A 23,164-nucleotide genomic window follows, 5' to 3' on the forward strand; every position below is an offset into this window, starting at 1 on the left:
TATGTGTTTTACACATGTTAAGGGTATGAAATTGGAAGTATTCTTTGGCACAGAATATTGTGAATTCAGTTCTAGATATGTTGAGTTGGAGGTGAAAGTACATGCAAAAGCTTCTGTAGCTTGCGATAGTGAAGTTCGGTAAGAGAACAGGACTGGGAACGTTGTTCCCTTGTTTATTACCCCGAAGTACCCTCACATCCTCTGTCCTTTATTTTCATAGCAACACAATGTATTGTCGTTATCTTCATGCACTTATCTCCATTTTGGGAGTTCAGGAAACTGAGGCCTAAGGTCTGATAGCAAATCTGCCTCTGAAGGATAAGAAATAGTGCCCTTCATTTCTAAGTATAATGTTCTTTCTAAAAGACAAAGTTACTATTTATATTCTAAGAAGGAGCACATGATGTCTACTAACAGATGATAAATGAGAAGCAAACTGGGAAATACATTTGTCTTTGGATTACTGCATCTACTACTGGGTAAAGCTCTAAGGAGTTCTCAATTCTTTTCATCTCTGAACATAACAAATGGAGCTCATGAAGAGGTTTTTTTTTTAATTTTTGGGTTTTTTTTTTGTTTTTAAGTAGTTCAGTAGGAGACTTTCATGTTAAGAATGAATGTAGCTACCAAGGCTGGATAAGAAGGTGTTTCTTGTCAACTAAAGATGCTGCCTGAGTCTAAAATAATGCACTGTTGCGGCCATGTCGGCCTGCTGTCGAATGTAGTTGACCGTGATTTTATAGGGTTCTAATACTGCTGTACGTCCAGTTAAACAGGAAGAAGGGTGTGTGAGGGTGTGTGAGAGTGTGTGTATGTGTGTGTAAAAACTGAAGCTGGTTTTGGACTTATCCTTATCCATTTCTTATTAACCACATGTAAAAATATCCATATTAAGCAAAACCTACAGTGGACTTAAAATGTTCTGTGAGACACATGCTAATATTCCATCTTACAAGATTTAAGTATTTTCTAGAAATGCACTGGGGGAGGGCAGGGTTGTTGAACATAATCTCTTCAAGACTGACGTGCTTCTCTTTCTTTTGCAGGCCTGATTGTGGGCGACGACATCGACAACAGGCTGGCAGGCTGGCATTTATTTCCGTCCTGACCAGCTACTTCATAACTGTGAATAGTGACTATGCATAGTCGTTGGTCAGCAAAACCAAGGAACAAGAGCTATGGCCGTTGAAAAAGTCTGTCCGATTCCAGGATGTGTTTCCTGGGGTTCTGCATCAGGGACTTCCTCCTTTTCATCTCATAAGCTATGCGGTACCTTTTACCATTTGACAAAGATTAAGGACATGTTCTTTGATCAACAACCAGAACTTAACATCTGCTGGAATAGGGTCAGAGACCATTTCAATTACAGCTGAGAAAAATGAAATTTCCATTTTATTTGGTGCCTTGTACAGGGAGCACACTCACTCTTATGGAAACGTGTGAGTAAAAAGAGATTGAGTTTTGTCTAATACAAACTCACGGTTATGGCGAGTGACCCAACGTGATCAGAGGGGGCAGGAGCCACAGAGGAACTCATGACAGGTTATACCATGTTGCGGAATGGGGGAGTGGGGAATGGAGGTCAAACCTGGATGTTACGGTGGTCCAACCGTATCCGACTCACGTGGCTCAGTTTTACGCTCTTCATCATTCTGGTTTTCTTCCCTCTCATTGCTCACTATTATCTCACCACCCTGGATGAGGCCGATGAGGCCGGCAAGCGGATTTTTGGCCCACGGGCTGGTAATGAGCTATGCGAGGTAAAGCACGTGCTGGATCTCTGCCGAATTCGTGAGTCTGTAAGTGAAGAGCTCTTGCAGCTGGAAGCCAAGAGGCAAGAGCTGAACAGTGAAATTGCCAAGCTGAACTTGAAGATCGAAGCCTGTAAGAAGAGTATTGAGAATGCCAAACAGGACCTCCTTCAGCTTAAGAATGTCATTAGCCAGACTGAGCATTCTTACAAGGAGCTGATGGCCCAAAATCAGCCCAAACTTTCTCTGCCCATCCGATTGCTCCCAGAGAAGGATGATGCTGGCCTTCCTCCCCCAAAGGTCTTACGAGGTTGCCGGCTGCACAATTGTTTTGATTATTCTCGCTGCCCTCTCACCTCCGGATTTCCAGTCTATGTTTATGACAGTGACCAGTTTGCCTTTGGCAGCTACCTGGATCCCTTGGTCAAGCAGGCTTTTCAGGCCACAGTACGAGCCAACGTCTATGTTACGGAAAATGCGGACATTGCCTGCCTCTACGTGGTATTGGTGGGAGAGATGCAGGAGCCAGTAGTTCTGCGGCCTGCTGAACTGGAGAAGCAGCTGTATTCTCTACCACACTGGCGGACAGATGGACACAACCATGTCGTCATCAGCCTGTCTCGGAAGTCAGACACACAGAACTTACTGTATAATGTCAGTACAGGCCGTGCCATGGTGGCCCAGTCCACGTTCTATGCTGCCCAGTACAGACCTGGCTTTGACTTGGTAGTATCGCCACTAGTCCATGCCATGTCGGAGCCCAACTTCATGGAAATCCCACCACAGGTGCCAGTTAAGCGCAAATATCTCTTCACCTTCCAGGGTGAGAAGATTGAATCACTGAGATCCAGCCTTCAGGAGGCCCGCTCCTTTGAAGAAGAAATGGAGGGTGACCCCCCGGCTGACTATGATGATCGTATCATTGCCACCCTAAAGGCTGTGCAGGACAGCAAGCTGGATCAGGTCCTGGTAGAATTTACCTGCAAAAACCAGCCTAAACCCAGTCTGCCTACTGAGTGGGCACTGTGTGGGGAGCGGGAAGACCGCTTGGAGTTACTGAAGCTTTCCACTTTTGCCCTCATTATCACTCCCGGGGATCCTCACTTGGTGATTTCATCCGGGTGTGCAACACGGCTCTTCGAAGCCCTGGAGGTCGGTGCTGTCCCAGTTGTGCTGGGGGAGCAAGTACAGCTTCCTTACCAGGACATGCTGCAGTGGAATGAGGCAGCCCTGGTGGTGCCCAAGCCACGTGTTACCGAGGTCCACTTCCTGTTACGAAGTCTCTCTGACAGTGACCTGCTGGCTATGAGGCGGCAAGGCCGCTTTCTCTGGGAGACTTACTTCTCGACTGCTGACAGTATTTTCAGTACCGTGCTGGCTATGATTAGGACTCGCATACAGATCCCAGCCGCTCCCATCCGGGAAGAGGCAGCAGCTGAGATCCCCCACCGGTCAGGCAAGGCGGCTGGGACTGACCCCAACATGGCTGACAATGGGGACCTGGACCTGGGGCCAGTGGAGACTGAGCCTCCGTACGCCTCACCCAAATACCTCCGCAACTTTACTTTGACTGTCACTGACTTTTACCGCAGCTGGAACTCTGCCCCAGGGCCTTTCCATCTTTTCCCCCACACACCCTTTGACCCGGTGTTACCCTCCGAGGCCAAATTCTTGGGCTCAGGGACTGGCTTTCGGCCGATTGGTGGCGGAGCTGGGGGTTCCGGCAAGGAGTTTCAGGCGGCACTTGGAGGCAACGTTCCACGGGAGCAGTTCACAGTGGTGATGTTGACTTATGAGCGGGAGGAAGTGCTGATGAACTCTTTAGAGAGATTGAATGGCCTCCCTTACCTGAACAAGGTAGTGGTGGTGTGGAATTCTCCCAAGCTACCGTCAGAAGACCTTCTGTGGCCTGACATTGGCGTCCCCATCATGGTAACAAAAATGAGCAGCTTGTTTTATTGCATGAGATGGTATTTCACTCTTACTCCCTTGTCTATACGTATATAGGTATATATACACTTTTTTAACCTATCCAGTTTCTTTCCCAGTGAAATTTGTTTGCTTCCTTTTCAGTCCTTTCAGGCCTTGCCCATTCCATCTCTGCTACTCCCTAAATCTTCTAAGACTCTCCAGAACGGAAATTGATACTGGCTTCTTCTGTGTGATAACAAAGGTGATGATGAGATTGATGACGAAAGGCCAGCATTTAAGAAGCACTTGTGATCCAGGCACTGTAATTTAGCATTTCTAGAACTTATATCATTACTTGTGATTTCTTTATATGTATTCAAACCGAGGGATAGCGAGGTTAATTATTTTGCTTAAAGTCATGATCAGTAGCTGGGGGATGGAGGAGCTGAGCTTTAGTATGTCTGATTCCAGAAGCTGCAGTTTTAATCACATCCCAGAGGATTTAGGAAGAGAACCCGTGTCATTCACCAGGATATTATGGAAGTCTTTTGGAAGACCAGAGGTGGGGTTTTTATGTTGCGGGGTTGGAGATCCTGAACCTTTACTGTAGTTTCTTTTAGATTCTTTCTCAACCTTTATTTGTCATGATGAGGATGCTGTGTTTTACAGGAAAAATAGAGCTGAATATGCAGGATAGGGCTTTAGTTCTGAGTACTTTGTTTATCCACCTTCTGATGTAAATTTGACAGTCTACAAGTTTGCCCATTTCTGTTAAATGTGAGGTCTTAGAGCAAGTCTTAAGAAAACTGCTAATTATTTACCCTACAATACAGGTACTTTCCAGAAAAAGATAACAAGGAAGGGCAGGAATTCTGGTGGGTCATATATTGCTAGAAGCTTGCTTAAGAAAATTAGTGTAGTTTTTAGGAAGAATTTGTCTGGAAGGGAAACATTTGGGTTTGATCAATTTTTTAAAAATTTATTTCATTGAGGAATTAATTCATGTGAAATATTGGGTTAGCCAAAAAGGTCCCCCTGCCCACCACCCCCACCCTTGGCTAAGATGGCTCTAGTAGCGCTTAATTGTCTTTAACTTCATTCGAAACAGTTTTGTTAGATTGTATTGTGACAGCTGTCCTCAGTGTGCATTTAAAAAAACTTAACCAAAATTGGCGAATTTTTGTGTAGCCATTTTAATATTGAAGATGGAAGAAAGTATGCAACATTTTTGACATATTATGCTTTATTCTTTCAAGGAAAGTGAAAACACAACTGAAACACAAAAAAAATTTGTGTGGTCTGTGGAGAAGGTGCTGTGAGTGATGGAGTGTGTCAAACATGGTTTGCGAAGTGTCTTGCTAGAGTGTTCTTGCTGGATGATACTCCACGGTCGGGTAGACCAGTTAGAGTCGATAGCAATCAAATCAAGACATTAACTGAGAACAATCAACATTATACCATGTGAGAAATAGCTGACATACTTAAAATATCCAAATTAAACAAAGTTATTGATGAAAAATATGTTTCATCATATTTTATTTTATGGAAAAAACGAAATGGACTTTTTGTCCAACCCAGTATTTTCTAAACAGCAGCATATTATAATAGAAAAGTATGGGTTTTGACCTGGGATTAAGTAGTCATTTTGTGACCTGGGTAAAGTAATGAACTTTGATGTCAGGATTAAAGAGGAATCCAAAATAATACAACTATGGGATCTAGAAAGACACCCAATTATTGGTTCCTACTTACTCCTTCACGTTGAAGGAGTATGTGTATGTTGCCTGTATTGCGGACAACTTTAACTCACTTCACCGATCAAGGCTTCTGGTATCCTTTTCTCTTGGCGTCATAGCTGTGGCTGCCTACTTTTTTCCATGCAAATCTTTATTTTAAGTTTTCTTTCGTACTACTGCTGCTATTTGCTTAATACTGCTGCTAGTCTTTTCTTGTATTTTATTTAATTGAATTTAAAATCCAAGTCTATTCAAGACTATGTAGGGTTCTAAAAATATTTGATCCCAGAACTCATCTTGTATATCAAGAGAAGTATTATGAGATTTCTTTATAGACTTCTTCCTGATTTCACTTTTTTAACTTTCTCAGTTACAACTTTTTGAACGTCGTTGCAATTAAAAAAAAATTGTTCTGTGAAAGGTAGACACTGCTCAAGTAGAATGATAAAGCAGCCTTTGTTTTTCATTTCTCCTGAGTTTTCTTTGAATTTGATAGGGATGCAGAGGAGCTGATGCCACCCCCGTTAACAATGACTGAAATTCGTCAGGGAACTTACCAGAACTAATCCTTTCTTTTAACTCTGGTGGGAAATAAGTAGACCTCTCTGATTACTGGCCAGCTCATTGCAATAATATAATACAATACAATACAATACAATACAATACAATACCTAGTGGGAAATGCCAGACACTTTCTAAACGGACACCATTCTGAATAGCTTGCTCATATTAGAGGTACAAGTTTTTTCTAGTTCCTTGAAAAACAGGAAACAGTTTCAAACTAGAGAATTTTAGTTCATTCTCTAAATATTTTGACTATGTTTTCTATTAAAGAGAGGCAGGTGTTTGGGGCAGCAGTTGAATTGCTGACCTCTTGGGCATAGAGCCAGCACTACCCAGGTATCAGGGCTAAGAGGGAATGGCAACTCTCTCCCCTGTGGAAAAGTGGTGTTATTATGAGACATCTCAGACTGATTTTCCTACCTAGGATGCAGACGTACCCTATCCGTTACATTATAGTTAACAGATCTTTACAAAATTTCCAGCAGGGTGGTTCCCAGGCAATCTCTCAGATTTCAGTCCTTCAGGAAAAATAATTTTTTTTAAATTTATTTTATTTATTTTTAGAGAGGGAAGGGAGGGAGAAAGAGAAAGAGAAACATCAGTGTGCGGTTACTGGGGGTCATGGCCTGCAACCCAGACATGTGCCCTGACTGGGAATCGAACCTGCAACACTTCAGGAAAAATAATTTGAAATGAGCATATTGGCTGAATGAATCAACTCAGGAACCTACATGTCATTTCAGAAAATGCTGGGCCATTTGTGCTTCTCTTATGCTCAGATTCCCATGTAAGCAGTGGGAATAAATGCTATTATATGTTGGGTAGAAATCTATTGAGTCTTAGGTGTTCGAGTAGAGGGAGATTATCTTAGGGTTACCTACTGAGATTTATATGTTAAAATTCCCCATTCTTTACCATAATTTGCATAACAAAGGGGATACTTAATCAGATCTGGCTTGGAGTAAATGTGATATTCACTGACACCATTCTTGGACACTCTTGCTCTAAATGTTTTGTGTAAAGACAGTTTCAGTTCAAATGGGATGGGGCCTGGGCAAGGTGACAGGATTCCACCCAGAGAGATGGAGGTAGTGTCACCAGTTGAAGTGAATCTCTCTGAATGGTGTGGGGCTTCTGAGCAGAGGTGGTATTGGTGGGTGACTGCTCTTTCTATCCCATGCCTGTTTTGTAAACAGTCGAGTCAGGTTCCTTAACTCCTGGAGTGTAACAACAAAGCCTATCTAACAGAAGTCAAATGGAGAGTAGTATTGTGTCAAGGGATTTGAAGGCTAGCCTCGAAAAAACCCCTTAATTGCCTGGGGACCAGCACTCTCATACATCTTGAAGTTCCACTGTTTCCAGGCCACCATTGTTTCTGATTATATGTCAGTGGATTTCAAATCTTTGTTTCCCTGTGTTTCTCTGGTTGTTTTCAAGAATTCTTTTTCTTACGTTTGGTTTTTAGCAGTGTGAGTATGATGTGCCTTGGCATGGTTCTCTTTGATTTTTATTCTGATTGGGGTGCACTAAGCTTCTTGAATCTTTCAATTTATGTTTTTCATCATATTTTGGGAAAATTGTATGCATTATTTATTTAGATTTTTTTCTACCCCATTCTTTTCCTCCTCTCCTTCGGGGACTCCATTATATACATGTGAATGACATTTTGATCTCCCCCAGTTCTCAGTGTCTCTGTTCATTTCTTTAAAATATTTTTTCTCTTTTTTAGTTTTGATAATTTCTGCTAACCCATCATCAAGGGCACTGACTTTTGTGTCCACTGTTAATCTAGTCAATTAAAATAGTCCAATAAAGTATAAATGTCAGATATTTATTTTCCAGTTCCCAAACTTCAGAGCTTTTAAATTAATAGTTTCTTTTTTCTGCTGAGATTTCCTGTCATTTTTTTCCATTCTGAGTATGCTTTTTACTTCATCAAGCATAGTTAGTGATAGCTACTTTAACATTTTTGTCTACTTTAACAACTAATTTTAATGTATGGGTTACTTGGGTATTTGTTTCAATTGATTTTCTTTTTTCTTGAGGTCTGTGTCATATTTTTCTGGTTCTTTGTGCATCAAACAACTTTATGTTAAACCTTACATGGTATGAATATTATGTTGTGAAGACTTTGGATTTTGTTTTATTTCTCTGAAAAGTGTTGATATTTTAATTTAGTAGGCAATTAATTTAGACTTCAGGTGCTCTGCTTACAAACAGCACCAAGCATGCCTGGTCTAGGTGGGCCAAAGACTGGGCAGTTTGTACACAGTTGGAGCTCCTTCTGTCTGGCTCTCTCCTTTCTGGAACCTTCTTTCTTCCAGGGTCTGTGGTTGCCCCAAACTCTTCCCTCTTATATTCTTTAGACTAGAAAGACTTGTCCTGCATGGTGACAATTCTGGCCTACTCTCAGGGTAAAAGCAATAGTGATTCCCCCCAGGGTTGGTAATTTCTTCTGAAATTTCAGCTCCCCTTTATATAATTTGCCACCTCTGTTCACTATTTAGTACCTTCAGGTAATTGTTTTTTTTTGGTATTTTTTCCCAGAGTTTGTGGTTAGCATTGTAGGAGGATTGGGTCTGGTAGGAGCTTATCTCTTGTTGAGTCTTGGTCCCATCCAAAATTCTGCTTCGAGTTACTATTTTATTCTGATCAGCTAACACGTCTTCCAGACTCTGCTTGGTATTCTGGAAAATAGTCACAAATAGAGTGGCCTTGTGGAAATGAGAACATCAGAATCTGTCCTCTTAGAGTTTTAAAACTTGCACTGTATGAAGCAGACATCTTTCAGTTCCTAACAGTGTAGCCCTGCTCACTGAAAACATTGCTCATCTTCACACTGTGTACTCGTTTCTCAGTTTTGTGACAGCCAGTCCCTTGATTCTTAATTTTTATTTCTTTTCTGCATAGAGGTTACAGCTGATTTACACAGGGTGCCTGGGAAGGCCTCTTTGAGGAGGTGACATTTGAGTGAAGCTTGAATAAAGTGAGAGAATGGGCCACGTAAATTCTGGAGGAGCACACAGAGAATGGCAGGCGCAAGAAGCTTGTGATGTGCAAGACACGGCAAGAATACCTAGTGTGCCCGGGGTAGAGGGGAGAGTTTGGGAGAAGGGTGGAGAAAGCAGAAGCTGGCACACGTAGGACCACATAGGCCATGGTAAGGGGTCTAGATTTTATTTCATGTGTGTTAGGGCGCCACTGGATGTTTTTGCGCAGGGAGTAACAAGATGTGTGTGGGGCTCTGGGGAAAAGAGCAGGAACAGTTCAAAGGCTATTGCATTGGCCTAGGTGAGGGGTGCTGGTGGCTCGGATCAGGGTAGTGTTGGTAGAGATGGTGAGTTCAGAGACGAGCAGATCACACCTCCTAGCAGACTCCAAGGCCTCTGTGGATGTGTTAAGACCATAGTGCACCGTTGTTTTCCAAATGAAAACATTAGGTCCAAGATTATTTTTCACTGCCGTTTTCCCTCCCTTTTGTCCCTTAATGTTAGAATTTAAAAAGGAGAGTTCATTTGGGGAACTTAATGTCAAGCCAGGGTAGTGATTTTTGTACTATTTCCCTCATAGTCTACTAAGGGAGAGAGAAGGAAGACTGAAGGGAAAGAGACTATGTAGTAAACTTTGTGTTGTTCATATTCAGGCTTGGGCCTCTGCCAGCTGGGCTGTGAAAGGCTTTACCTCTGGCTGGGCCTCAGGCAAGAGGGAAGACTTCTAAAGGCTTATTCCTTAGAAAGGTGATATGCATTTTTTTTACATGTGTCCGCTCTACTTTTAAAAATATTATTTGAATATATCAGATGATAATTTGTTAAAATTGTGATTTTTAAGTAAATCTAAGAGGAAAAGCCTTGACCAGTTTCTTGGGTCCAAGATTGTGCAAGGTTCAGTAGACCTCATTAAATATTGGTGTATTGGGTGGGGTGGGGGTTTGTGACAATATTTTACTTAATAGCTTGGTGACCAGTGCTATGTTTGTTTTTCTGTTGGAGAATGGGCTGCATATAAAGTAAAGCTACGCTGAATTCTAAATTGATAGCAAAAACTCTAGATGTATAAAGGAATCACCAAAGTCATGTTACATAAATGATTTACTGATCGCAGCAAATCAGTTCTTTAGAGAATGTCTGCCTCTTAGTTTATGGTACTCTTTTTACTAATTCAGAGTTAGGATTCTGGGCCGGAGGATTTTATTGCTTTAGATCACTCGACTAGTTAATACCTGAATTAGAACTTAGGTGTTAGGACTTCTGACCATACTTCAGTGGATGGTTTTCTTTTTTAACCAAATCTAAGTTTCTTGGAAAGGCACTGTGTGTGTGAGAGAGAATATATATATATATATATATATATATATATATATATATGGATAGATTGATGTACACATGTACATAAATACACACATACATATACAGATATAAATAAACTGATCACAGTTTAGGAGGAGGTGGCACTAATCTCATGTCACAGGAGCTCCCGTTTCCGAGCACTTCCTGTGTGCCGGGCGGGCACTGTGTCTCGGGCTCTCCCCTATGATGGTGGGCCTAGAACGTGGGCCGTTTTACCTACAGCGTCACAGGGCTCTTTGGCACCTTCTTCTCTTGTAGGTTAAGCAGACATAACTTACAATGCGCTATTTTTTTTTTTTTTTTGCATTAGACCCAAATCTAAACTAAGTTATAAATGAAAAGCCATTTCACTGTGTTCCCTTATCCCTTTCCCTTCTGTCTTTGCATTTCCTAACGTTTGCCCCCACTGCTTGATTGAATGAATGGGTCCCTTGAAAAATTAAGAGGTTTTATGCTCCTTTTTCAGTTGTCTTTTCTCTGTGGGTCACCTTTCCAGCCAGTCACCTCAAGCTCTGTTTCTTTCTTTCTTCTTTTTTTTTGAACATTTAGATGACTGATATGGCGTTGTGGAACTTAGAATTTTTTTTTTAAGATTTTATTTATTTGCCCTGGCTGGCGTAGCTCAGTGGATCGAGTGCAGACTGGGAACCAAAGTGTCCCAGGTTCAATTCCCAGCCTGGGTTGTAGGCCATAACCCCCAGCAACCGCACATTGATGTTTATCTCTCTCTGTCTATCTCCCTCCCTTCCCCCTCTAAAAATAAACAAATAAAATCTTTAAAAAATAAGTAAATAAAATCTTAAAAAGATTTTATTTATTTATTTTTAGAGAGGGAAGGGAGGGAGAAAGAGAGAAACATCAGTGTGAGGTTGCTGGGGGCCCTGGCCTGCAACCCAGGCTTGTGCCCTGACTGGGAATCGAACCGGCGGTGCTTTGGTTCGCAGCCCGTGCTCAATCCACTGAGCTACGCCAGCCAGGGCTCAAGGTCTGTTTCACACACCTTACAAGTAGGTACATGGGATGGTGTGCTTTTACCTGGAGCTCATTTCTTGATTCCTAAGCTCTATGATGGGTTACTAATTTCGAAAGGGTAGGATGGAAGACAAAAGTTAGTGGCTGTCTCTCTGCATTCCTGTGTGATGCTTGATATGAGGTGGATTCATTACCATTATGCACGTGCATGCATTGCTGGAGACTGAGACTGTTGTGTCTGGTTGGGCAAAATCTGATCACAGAAAGAAAAAGGACTATTAAGTGTATTTAAATTGCTGAATTTAGTAGGTGGCATTTGTGTTTGTATGGCTTTATATTGTCCACATATATTTCCTAATCTTATTACCTTTCAGGTATGTTCCACATTTTTGTGTTTTCTGTGTTTGGTCTACTTTTTGACTAGGGTTAATTCACTTAATTGCTTCATGTCCTATTTTTCTAGCCTACCTAGACCTGCTTATGACTAATCATGAGCTGCATTCATAAAAGATTTCTTTTTTAAAGTATAAATGCCTATTTTATTTTTATATGTTTCCAAATTATATAAAAGATTTCTTATTTAGGTGGTTCCTCCATTTGAATCCAGATTCATTATTCTGCTTCACTTGAGCAACTACCACTTACTGAATTGTTGAAATGTTCCTTTGTTCCTTGTTAAGAGCAATAACTACTTACATTTCCAATCCCTTAGATATTAAGAGACATTTGTTAAGTAATTGGGAATCAGATTTTTCATGGTAGTTAGTTTATGATGTGAATTGATACTTGGCTAGTTAATGTGAATTTGCTGATTCTGCTTGGGTTTAGAAGCCAAATACCATGTTAACATACTAGGAGAAAGGACCCGATAACAGTAGTTCTTTTATTATTCATCAACTCCAGAATCCCTCAAGAACCAAAATGAATGTTAACTGAAGTTGCTAATTCTGTTTGGATCCTGGATACACTTGAATGCATTTGCATATGGTAGGGTGCTTGGCTGTGATTGGTGTACCGGTCCATGGTGATGAGAAGAGGGATACAGTGAGAAAGTCAAGGCTTTCATGAATGATGGTTTAACAGAACTAATGAAGCAGGATCGGGGAGCATTGTATGTGAACAAAAAAAATGAATTGCTCCTGATTGTTGCAGGTTGATGGAATTTTTTTTTTTTGCTATAGAAAACTAGATTTAATTCTAAGACATGTCAGTATATTGAATACTTAAGAGTTTTTATATATAAACTTTTCAAGTCTTTAGTCCATATTTGAAAATAGAATGAGCAGGGCCGAATCAGATACTGCTTCCTACTCATTTACTCATTGACTTATGAAACATTTGTTGGACAGCTATGCTGGGCATTGTGCTCTCTACGTTCTCATCGATGTTATACCAGTAGTTAGGTCAATACATTGAAGATAAGTCTTCATGTTCACACGTTACTAAAGTGTCATCAAAAGGCATGAAAAAATAGCCATCATTAAGGAAGGAGGACCATTGTTTTAATCAGAAACAAAATGTCATCAAACAATGAGAATATTACTAGACATGAAATACTACTCTGGCTGACTCATTTCTTTAACTTTCAGATCTGCCGATTCTCAAACACTTAGCCACCAATGCTGATTGGCATGTCTGCATTACAAATATTTGTGCCTTTTGTCCTTTTAATTTTGGTGCCAGAATGGGTAATGGGTGGCTTGTTGGTCTTTTTCTAGCCTTTAAGCAGTATAGCATTGAAGTAAAACTGCTCGCAGAAAGCTTCCCCTCACCTTCATCCTAGTGTGTGTTTGCAGAGTTGGTGAGGCTGGAAGTCTCCCCGGTTGTGGGGAAGAGGTGGTTTTCCTTAACTAATGAACTGCGTTTACTCCGGGAAGTTCGCTTTACTGTCTCCTGGTGGTTGACTGTAAACCATGGTCTCAGCAGTGGTACCTGTGACATTTTGGGTTGGATCCTTCTTTGCTGTGAGGGGCTGTCCTGTGCTTTGTAGGATTTAGCAGCCGCTCTGGCCTCTGCCTGCTAAATGTAAGTAGTTCACTTCCCATCCCCCAACCCCTGAAACCAAAAATGTTCGAAGATATTATCACATGTCTCCTGGGGGGCGAAAACCACTTCTGGCCAAGAACCACTGCTCTAAATTTTTAAAACAGACTCACTGACCGCAGTTATTTGTGAGCGGACCACATGTAAGCCGCTGCGTGCTGGGCGCTGTGTTTCTGTGAATCCAGAAAGCTTTTTTTTTTTTCTCTGATGGCTGTTGCTTCACTTCCCTAATCCTGAAAATCTTGCTGTCATCCAGCCCAGATGGGCTGTTCCAGGGCAAGCAGAGGCAGTGCGCACACTCTGCTTATTCCTGGAACCCGGAGTAGTTGCTGTTCTTAATGGACTTTAATAAGCTTGCTCAATGAACTGGATATGAAATCTAGGCCAGAACACATTTGGTATTTGACCTTTTGGTCTGTCTAAGTCTTCAAAGGACAAGCAGGTCCTCTTGATTTTTATTTTCATTGTAAATTGGACAAAAATTTTTGGATACATTCTAGGCACCACATGATCATTTTAGGTTTTTGTTGCTGTTTCTTGTTTTTAGATTAGAGTTAGGTTGTTTATAGGATTGTCAGGTTTGGTTGATAAGCAGCTTCAGCTTTTGCATAGGACATGGTGCTGTGCTGATTTAGCAAGACCTTGCTACTCAGACATTCACACCTCTAGTGAGTGGTGGACTTGGGGTGTGAACTCAAGCTTTTCTCATTGACTTCAAAGCCAGGCTTTTAAAATCCTCCCTACCAGCGCCTCTCAGAATTTTGTGTGCATAGGAATCACCTGGGGATCTTGTTAAACTGGCTTCTGACTTGGTAGTTTTGGAGATAGGCCTGCAGGTATGCATTTTAAGAGCCCCCGGGGATGCCCGCATTGCTCCTCTTTGAGTCACTCGGAGTCCTGAAGCTCTGTGCTCTGTTCCTGGGTTACTAATTTTGCTGTAGCCAATCCTCCTGGAAATTGACCCACGACATTGGTAACCCACAGTGGAATACTCAAGAATTGAAGTTTTTAGTTATTCTTTCCTTCATTTTAAGCTGTGTGTATTCACTACTGGATTTTAAGTGTGTGCCTTCACAGTTGGAGTCGAGGGGCACCTTTGCCCACCCGAACCCGCAGAATGGCAGTTCTGTATGAAATGCATGCTAGGCATTGCTGGTGAAGCAAAATGGATGCTCCGGGGCTCGATTGTTGGGGGCGTTTGAGTGAACAGCTGACGCTAAGGTGGACATTGTTTTACATTTTAACCTCCTGAAGTCGGTATGTCTTAAGATACATGGCCTTTTACCATTGCTGCGGTTGGCTTTTGGCTTCTACCACGTCTGGCCACCCTCCCACTCCCTGGGGAAGGGAGCCTGGTAGCTGCTGCAGTGTGTGCTTGGCCGCCTGCCCCTGCTCTCTCCCCTGGCCCAGGCTCAGTGCCTTCATTCTGTGACTGCTGCACCTGAGCCTGGGAGACCTGGGCCGCCAGCTCAGGGGCTCTTAAATGGGGCAGACAGGCTGAGGGCAAGATGGATTTCTGTGTCTACTGCTTGGCTCTGACGTGTGTTCTGTGTGTGAGCAAATCTATTACAGATCCTTCCTTGTCTTGATTTGGGAGGAACTCCTCGGGGCTGAGGCAAAGTCTTTAAAAGCTCTTTAACAAAGTAAACATTGTAAGTGATAAACTATTTCATGAGTTTTCTTATTTAACAGTATTTTTCTTCCTTGATGCTACACAAATTAATCATGCATTTGCCATGGGGCTTTGGTTTAATGAGATTTATAAATATAAGATTAGCAGAAAAAAAAAGAGTGATTTGAAGTTAGAAGACAAGAATTAAGCCTAGCTTTGCCGCTTGCTAGTTGTCGGTGTATAAAGCATAAAGTGAGAGGTGGACCAGAGGATCCCTGAGGCCCTTCTGCCTCTTGACTCACTGGATTTGGAGTGTGCTAGAATGATTTAATTGAACTAATTCAAGTAGGACCCTGTTTGAAGAACATAGAAGTGATTAACTTTAACAAGGGGCAAGTAGTGGCAGGGAGCCTCCGAGCTGGGTCTCCAGGGAGAGGATAATTTTGGTAGAAAAACAGGAGAAAGAGTATGTTAAGTTGCAGAAACAATCCTCATGAAGTCATGGAAGTGCCTTTGAAATCACTCAAACTTCTGACCCCAAATATAATTACATTCATAATGCTAGGTAGAGGTTATCCTCAGCTCAAGTAAAACATTCCGTTGAAAGTAAGGTGACCCATCCTGGCTTTCCAAAAGACCACTCCGCTCTTTGTTTCTGGTTTTTGAGAATACTGTGACAGTTCCTCATTAGCTGGATTCGTTAGCTGTGGAGCCTGTGCGAGGGAGAGGAGCCGTCAGAGTCCCGAGGGTGGTCGCCCTCGCTGACCTGAGAGCTGGGGAGCAAGGTGGGCGACGAAGCTGCTACCTACTCTGTAGGAAACTATGCTTATTTGAGATGTGGCTTCAATACAGTTTTAAAGAATTATAATCTAGTTCTATTTGGGCAGTAATCTTTGTTTTATGAAGAAAATACTGCATATTTTTTGCATATACAGGTTAATTTGGGTAGAGATTCTTTGAATTGGGATATGCTATCGACGCAGAAACTGTCAGTTTTATTGAATTTGGGTGCACCCTGAAAGAAAAAGCTTTTTATGTGTAGTCAGTACAGTAGGGCGAAATTGCAAATGTGAAGTAATTAACCTCAATAGAATAGGCAACCTTTTAAAAAACACACACACGCACAAAATAAAAGCTGTAAAATTGGTCAGAAATGACACAGACTCCAGAGATCTCTGAGTTTGGTTTTAAACTGCATGAGCACACGGGGGACCCCAGAGCAGGGGCCACCGTTTCAGCGCGTCTCCGCCACCCTGTGTTCCCCTGGGGACAGCGGTTTGTAACCTCCCCAGGCTGTGTTAATCCACGTGTAACGTGATCTGCAGCTTTAGCTTGTCTCACAAGAAAATCAGTCAGCAAATGAATAAGGCTTAAAATGGGAATCCTCATTCATGCTGAATTCTATGGCAGTGTTTGTTCCAGAAAGTCACGTGCTAGATTTTACAAGTGGTGGGTGACCAGGCACAATTATTCCGTGCAGTTAGCTGCAGTCTCTTCTGCCCTGAAGGCGGTTTCCGTTTGCGTTTTACAACGTAGCACTGACCTTGAGTGTTTTTCCTTCTCCCAGGTGGTGCGCACTGAGAAGAACAGCTTGAATAATCGATTCTTGCCCTGGAATGAGATCGAGACAGAGGCCATCCTGTCTATTGATGACGATGCCCACCTCCGCCATGACGAGATCATGTTTGGGTTTCGGTGAGGAGCTGGTTTTGAACTGAGAAACACTTTCATTCGCAAGTGACAGAAAACCAAGTCAAACCTGAATCAGGCAGCCAAATGAACTTCTTGGCTGATAGTAACTGGCTGAGGAATCCTCAGAGGCAGGGAGGGCTGACTTCAGACAGGCTGGATCCAGGGTCTCAGGTGATGTCGGAGAACTCCACTCCTCTTCGTCTCAAGGTTCTGTTTCCTCTGTGTTGCCTTTGCTTTCAGACCGGCTCTCCCTCTGAGGCCAGGGAGCTGGAATCTGTGATGGGGGTTAGCTGCCTGCCCCTGGTGTGGATCCTTCTCTAAGCGAAAATCACACGGGCTGAGAGTGGAGGCAGAGGGTAGTTTCCTAAAGGAGGCACTGCAAGGGTTTTGTGTTTACAGGAACGGGGATTCAGTCCCCGGCAGGCAGAAGCAACATGTTGCTGCGTACTGGGCAGTGGGGCCGTGCCAGATACCTGGGGCCTGATGAGTTTGAGGAATGCTGGGGTTGGATGCAAAGATCCAGGAGGGAAAGGAAGGGGAGGGGGAGGTGGCTGGGATGACTGACATTTGTTGACTCGGTACTTTGTGCCAGAGACTGGCTAGCATTTCGGTATATCTCACTCATCCCCCAGAACTTGGTGATGTAAGTTGTTGTCGTCTCCACTTTACTCGGGAATAAAGTGAGATCTGAGAGACTAAAACCATGAAACTAGAAAGTAAGTGGCAGAGCTGGGATTCTAACACAGGCTTGTCTACTCCAAAACTTCCACTCAACCACTAAACTGTACCCTTTACTAAAAATGGTAAAGGGCACAGTTTACCATTGGTTTGTTCTTGGGCTTAACTACTCCCCTGAGGGAACGTTACAGGGAGGAGAGTGGACTGGTGCGCCGGCCCCTGGGCAGCATATTGCCTGTCACTCAGTTTTGGGTGACTCCAAAACTGTGGGTCAGCGTTTAAAAACTTTTGAAACAGTTTGACAGTTATTGTGACATCCAAGTGATCATTTATGTTGCAATTCACTATTGGGTAACATTTACTGCATTCATACATCCTATAATTCACTCATTTAAATATAGCATTCAGTGGTTTTCAGTACATTTACAAAGTTGTGCAACCAGCTTCCCAATCTATTTTGGAAATCTTCATTATCACCAAGGGAAACCCTGCACCCATTGGCATTTCCCTGCAACCCCTCTGTTGTGGACATTTCATGTAGATGGCACCACAAAATACGAGCCCTTTCGTTAGTGGTTTCTCTCATTTAACACAGTGTTGTCGGGGTTCATTCATCTTACGGTGTGTGCCAGTCCTTCGCTCACTGTGCGCGGATAGACACAGCGTGACCGCTGGTCCATCGATGCACACCGGGTCGTTTCTGCTGCTTGGGCATTGTGAATAATGCTGCTCGGACGTGCACGTACAGGTTTTTGTGTGAGCGTTTTCTTTCCCTCGGGCATACACTTAGGAACGGACTCGCTGGGTCTCACGGCCACTCCTTGTTTACCACGTTGAGGAACTGCCGGGCTGTTTTCAGAGTGGCCGCATCGTTTTATGTTGCCATCAGCAGTGCACAACGGCTCCGTTTGTTCACATTCCAGTCCGCACTTATTTTGTGTGTTTTATTCATAGCCATCCTACGAGGTGCGAAGGGGCATTTCAGTGCAGTTTTGATTTGCATTTCCCTGGTGTAAACGATGTGGAGCCTTTCTTCATGTGCTCAGTGACCATTTGTGTGTCTTTGGAGCAATGTCTCTGCAGATCCTTGGCCCACCATTACTTGTCTTTTATTCCTGAGCTGTAAGAGTTCTTTACATATTCGAGACACACGTCGCTTATCCTCGGTGAGATTTGCAGATATTTTCTTCCATTCTTTGGGTTGTCTTTTCACCTTGATGGCACAGAAGTGTTTTTTTTTAATGAAAGTTTATCTGTTTTCTTTGGTTGGTTGTACTTTTGGTGTCATCTTTGAGAAACCATGCAATTCATTTTTTACTGTATCTTACAAAAGTGTTAATCCAGAATAAAAGGGAGAAAATCGCTTCTGCACCGCAGCGAGTTTGAGAAGCACCGGAGTAGCTTTCCTTGGGTGGCTTGTTCAGATTCAGAATGGGCCTGGGACGGGGAGCCCCTCTCGGGGTGTGTTCCCCGCACTACAAACCCGGCCTCCCAGCTTGCAGGCTTCCTTCGGTTCACGTTGGTAAGTGCAGGTGCTTGGGTGGAAGGAGCAGTAGCTCCAGGTGTTTGCCTCAGTGCATCTGTAAACACTGATTTGACACATTGCTGAAAAATTAGAACATCTGTTCTTTCTCTCCCTACCCAACTCTCACAGTACCTTTGACCTTATCTTCCTATATTATCGAGGCAAGAGTCTGTTGTTAGCTCTGATAAAAACCCCGCTGAACTGGAGTGTGTTCCTTCGTACCTCCATGATATATAGCCAGCTCTCCTTCCGTTGTTGTGAAAGGAGGAATGCCGTGTGGTGATTGTAGACATGGTCTTTGTCGTTGTTGCTCGTGGTTTGGGTGGGGAGGCGGTGTATTTGTGGTCGAGTGTGTGCAGTTTAGATCGCACTGAAGGACTGGGAGCAGTGAACAGTGTTGTGGGAGGTTAGCATGAGACCTGCCATTCACCCCTAGATCCCAAGAATGGTTAAGATAAGGGTCTTGCTTTCATGGGTTTGCAGCTTATTAAGATAGCTGGCACCATCAGCTGTGTACTTTGCCTCTTGATTTGGGAAGACTTTTGACCTTTTCTGTTTGTTAACATTTCCAAGTGGTGAGAGAATAAGAGGAATCCTTTCAATGGCTCTCTTAATGAGCATTGGAAATTTGAGGTTTAGCCTCCAGTGATGGAACTGGCAGATTATCTCTGGCTGCACAGTCAAGCCTTTCCTCACCCTGACTTTTCTCATTTTTCTGGGCATCTTTTGATCTAAAAGCTCTCTCTTATTAATCTCCCCATTTCACCTGAATGGGATGAAACCTCTCCTAGGTTCAAAAGGAAAGGGCAGGTATAACAAGAATTCTTCCCTCTGGCAAAAGGTCTTATGGATCTTGACTGACTTCAGCTCACATAGCAAAGAAAGAGGTGAACGTGTTCTTAGGGGACATGAAACAAAGGGGCCCAACAGAACTGAAAACACATGTCCCTACAAAAAGCAGGGCATGAATGTCCATTATTCGTAATAACCAACATGTGTAAACAACGCAAGAGGACTGATTTTACTTCCACAGGGCACCCGGCGCCATCAGGTTCAGAGACAGAAAGTGGGGTGGTGGGTGCCAGGGACGGGGGGACGACAGGAGTGGGGAATCAGTGTGTAATGGGGACGGAGTGTCAGTTTGGGGAGATGGGAGGTTCTGGCGGTGGGTGGTGGTGATGGCCATGCACCAGTGTGAGTGCGCTTAACGACACTGAGCTATGCGCTTAATGTGGTTAAAATGGTAAGTTTTATGTTACATACATTTTGCCACACAAGAAAAGTCAGTTGTCAACGAAACAAAAACAAAGTGTAAACAACCCAAATATTCATCAGCTGATGAGTGGATGACCAGCATATGATAATATATCCATGCAATAGAATGTTATTTAGCAAGAAAAAGGAGTGAGTGCTGAACCATACTGTGACATGGGTGAGCCTTTAAAATGGGCTCCGTGAAGAAGCCAGGCACGAAAGGCCCCCTGTTGTATGATTCCATTTATGTGAAGTGCTCATAATACGCAAATCCATGGAGACAAAGCACATTAGTGCTTGCCGTGAACTGGGGAGATGGGGGTGACTGCTAGCGGTTACGGAGTTTCTTTGTGGAGTGGTAAAAACGTTCTAAAGTCAGATAGCGGTACCCATGAGGTGAACGTTTTTAAATGAGTGAATGTTATGGTATGCGACTTATGGCTTAATGAATTTTATTTAAAAAAAAAAAGACATTGTGAGCTGAAGAGATGGGGTGGGGTTGTGGACTAGAAGGTGGGTTCCCTTTTTGGATCCAAGTATCTGTTATCTTGAACCTAGAATTTTTGCGTTTCACAACTGGATCCGACAGTGATCTCTTTCTTTCCACTTCATGGCTCTGTTTTATGAGTTTCATTTTCCAAAAAGAGTTAACAAAAACATTTTTCTATAACATGGTTTGGTGTAGGTTTTTAAAATATTTTGGGTAGGAGAAAAGGGCTTATATGTTATCATAATGTAAGAGACATGGGATTTGGAAAAGAGACTTATTTTAGATAGTCAGGAAACAAAACAATCGCACTTTACATTTTTAAATACATTCTTTGATTATTAGTTGATTGTACACCATATTTTCTTGCATTTCAAATTATTTGGTTCTTACTGGACCAAAGGGAGGAACATGGAAGTATAATGAGCAAGGATAATGAACAAAGAATGTCTCTTTGTATGGTAACGTCCACATTACTTTAATGTCCTGTAATATCTTAAGTAGTTAGTGATCTTTACTCCCATTTTGCCTGTTTGATGATCAGAAAATTAGTTTTAAATTAAAGATAAATAGTAACGTGACCTTTTGCTTCAGTCAGGTAACTCATTAAAAAATTGTTTTGACACAGACTTGCACAAAAATATTTAGTACTTAGGCTGTCAATATACGTATATACATTTACTTAACCATATTACTTTTATTTATACGGTAAATAATGTTCCAGGGTTCATACCATGAAAAGGCTGAATTGATGCACTTATTTTGAAGGTGGTAGTATTTAAATTTGAAATGTTAACAGAAGGATATTTGTCGGGATTCAGATTCTTCAGTGAAATCTTAATTTCATTCATTTAAAAAATTTTCTTTACTAGTTTGGTGAAGTTGTGTAAACCCAGTGAATTTTCTGTTTTTAAGTTTGAACTATGGAATTATCTCTGAAACTTTTCCCCCTCACACAATGTACAGGTAGTTATTATTCTTTTAACACACTGAGAGAATAATTCATTAAAGGGAAGGTTTGCCAAAGCATGATCTGTGCTATAGCATATCGATTAAAAATATTTAGTGCAGCATAGGTTTGAATATCACGTTAGGGAACTCATTGTGTACAACACTCTCACATGTAAATTGGGAGCATTACATACGATCACCGTTTTTAATGCTGGGCTTCCGCATGCCCACTGAGACCAGACTACCTAACACTCTCGATGCGCTGTCCCAGGAATTTACTTAAGCCTTTGAGTTGAGTTTGCTTCATGTCAGTGTTTCAAGTTGATTTTTTGTTTATATTTTGTTTATTATTTAATAGAAAATTAACACCTGATCAGTCATGGTTGACAGCCTTTAACAAATGAGGTATGTTACCTTTTGATATTGTGTAGCAAATGAGGTTGTGCTTTATTAAGAGCTGTCTACATTATTGACTGAAATCAGCCAAATCAGATGACTGAAATACTCAGTTTCCCATTCTTCCTTCTGGTGATATTTCAGGACTGGTAGGAGCAATAGGCATTGGAAGAGATCAGAATTTTTAGGAGTATGGATCTAACATTTGGTTATGCTAGTGGTTCTCAATAGCAGTCCTTAAATCCTGGATATGTCAAATTATATCACAAAAATGTAGCTTTCAGGTGAGTAACTTGGAGTCTGTTTTAGGAGATAAATTAGGGTAGAGGTAGGGACTTTGGTAGGAGGTGGCCGAAAGCCCACCTAAAATACCTTTACGTTGTGATAGAAGTGTGGTTTCTCATCTATTGGACTAGATTACTTGCTTTTGAACTTAATGGGAGAGAAATTCTTTTGAGATGAAATCTGTGTGTTTTAGGAATTGAAGTTCCATGTAAGTGATGAGGGAGTTTCTCAGGCAGTTTAAGCCCCCGTCTGGGGGCGAGGTGCAGTAAGACCCCTGAAGCACTCTGAAGGGCCGCTGGGACTTCTGGGTCCCGTGGAGCAGAAGTGCTTTCAGCTCTACGATCTCACCCTGGGAGACTGGGGAGCTGGTTTTGTTCTTTTTCGCCTATAAATTTGTGGGTGATGTAAAGTTTTTCCTGGAAACACTGAATTTTCAGTTTATTTCTTGCATGTATGAAGTTAGTCACTTACGTGGCCCTGCAGACCACTTCTTGTTATGGGGCAGGTCTCTCCCTCAGTTCTGCCCAGATCAGGAATCAGGGCCGGCGGACCTCACTCCAGGTGGCAGCCTCCTGTGCTCACGCCAGCGGCCCCTAGGCTTCTACCGTGTGCCCTCTCAGTAAAGGAGAGTGTGCGCTGTGCCTCAGTTCTGTGCAAGTTGTAGTGTGCTAATGCAGCGTGCTCACTAACAACGAAACTTCCTTTTAGAAATTAAAGATGAAAATAAATAGAAGTAGAAATTGATATCATCTTCCTGCTTTTTAGCAAATTCCTGTGCACAACCCACTCTGGAGCCCCCTGCCATAGTTCCCATGTTATTCCAGGCTGGAGGGACACTGGCCGTCAGGAACTAGAGGAGCAATAATGATACACAGGTGCTTGATCAGGAGGTTACATGTGATGCTCTATTTGTTTTTATACTGCTTGGTTTGTGACTGATGTTATTTAAGAAAAAAAA

The 23,164-nt window shown here is 42.4% G+C and overlaps 1 protein-coding gene across 3 annotated transcripts in view; it reads left to right on the plus strand.

The window, feature by feature from the left end:
• EXTL3 (exostosin like glycosyltransferase 3) overlaps positions 1-23,164 on the plus strand; it is a 104,806-nt gene that overhangs the window by 67,636 nt on the left and 14,006 nt on the right. For all 3 annotated transcript variants that reach the window (XM_045830988.1, XM_045830986.1, XM_045830987.1), the window contains exons 3-4: positions 1,047-3,683; positions 16,506-16,633. In XM_045830988.1, coding sequence (XP_045686944.1) covers positions 1,536-3,683; positions 16,506-16,633 — 2,276 coding nt within the window. In that variant the 5' untranslated portion in view covers positions 1,047-1,535. The remainder of the gene's footprint in view (positions 1-1,046; positions 3,684-16,505; positions 16,634-23,164) is intronic.

Source organism: Phyllostomus hastatus, unplaced genomic scaffold, assembly GCF_019186645.2.
Source record: "Phyllostomus hastatus isolate PE091 unplaced genomic scaffold, TTU_PhHast_1.1 phas_contig_159, whole genome shotgun sequence".
Taxonomy (NCBI): domain Eukaryota; kingdom Metazoa; phylum Chordata; class Mammalia; order Chiroptera; family Phyllostomidae; genus Phyllostomus; species Phyllostomus hastatus.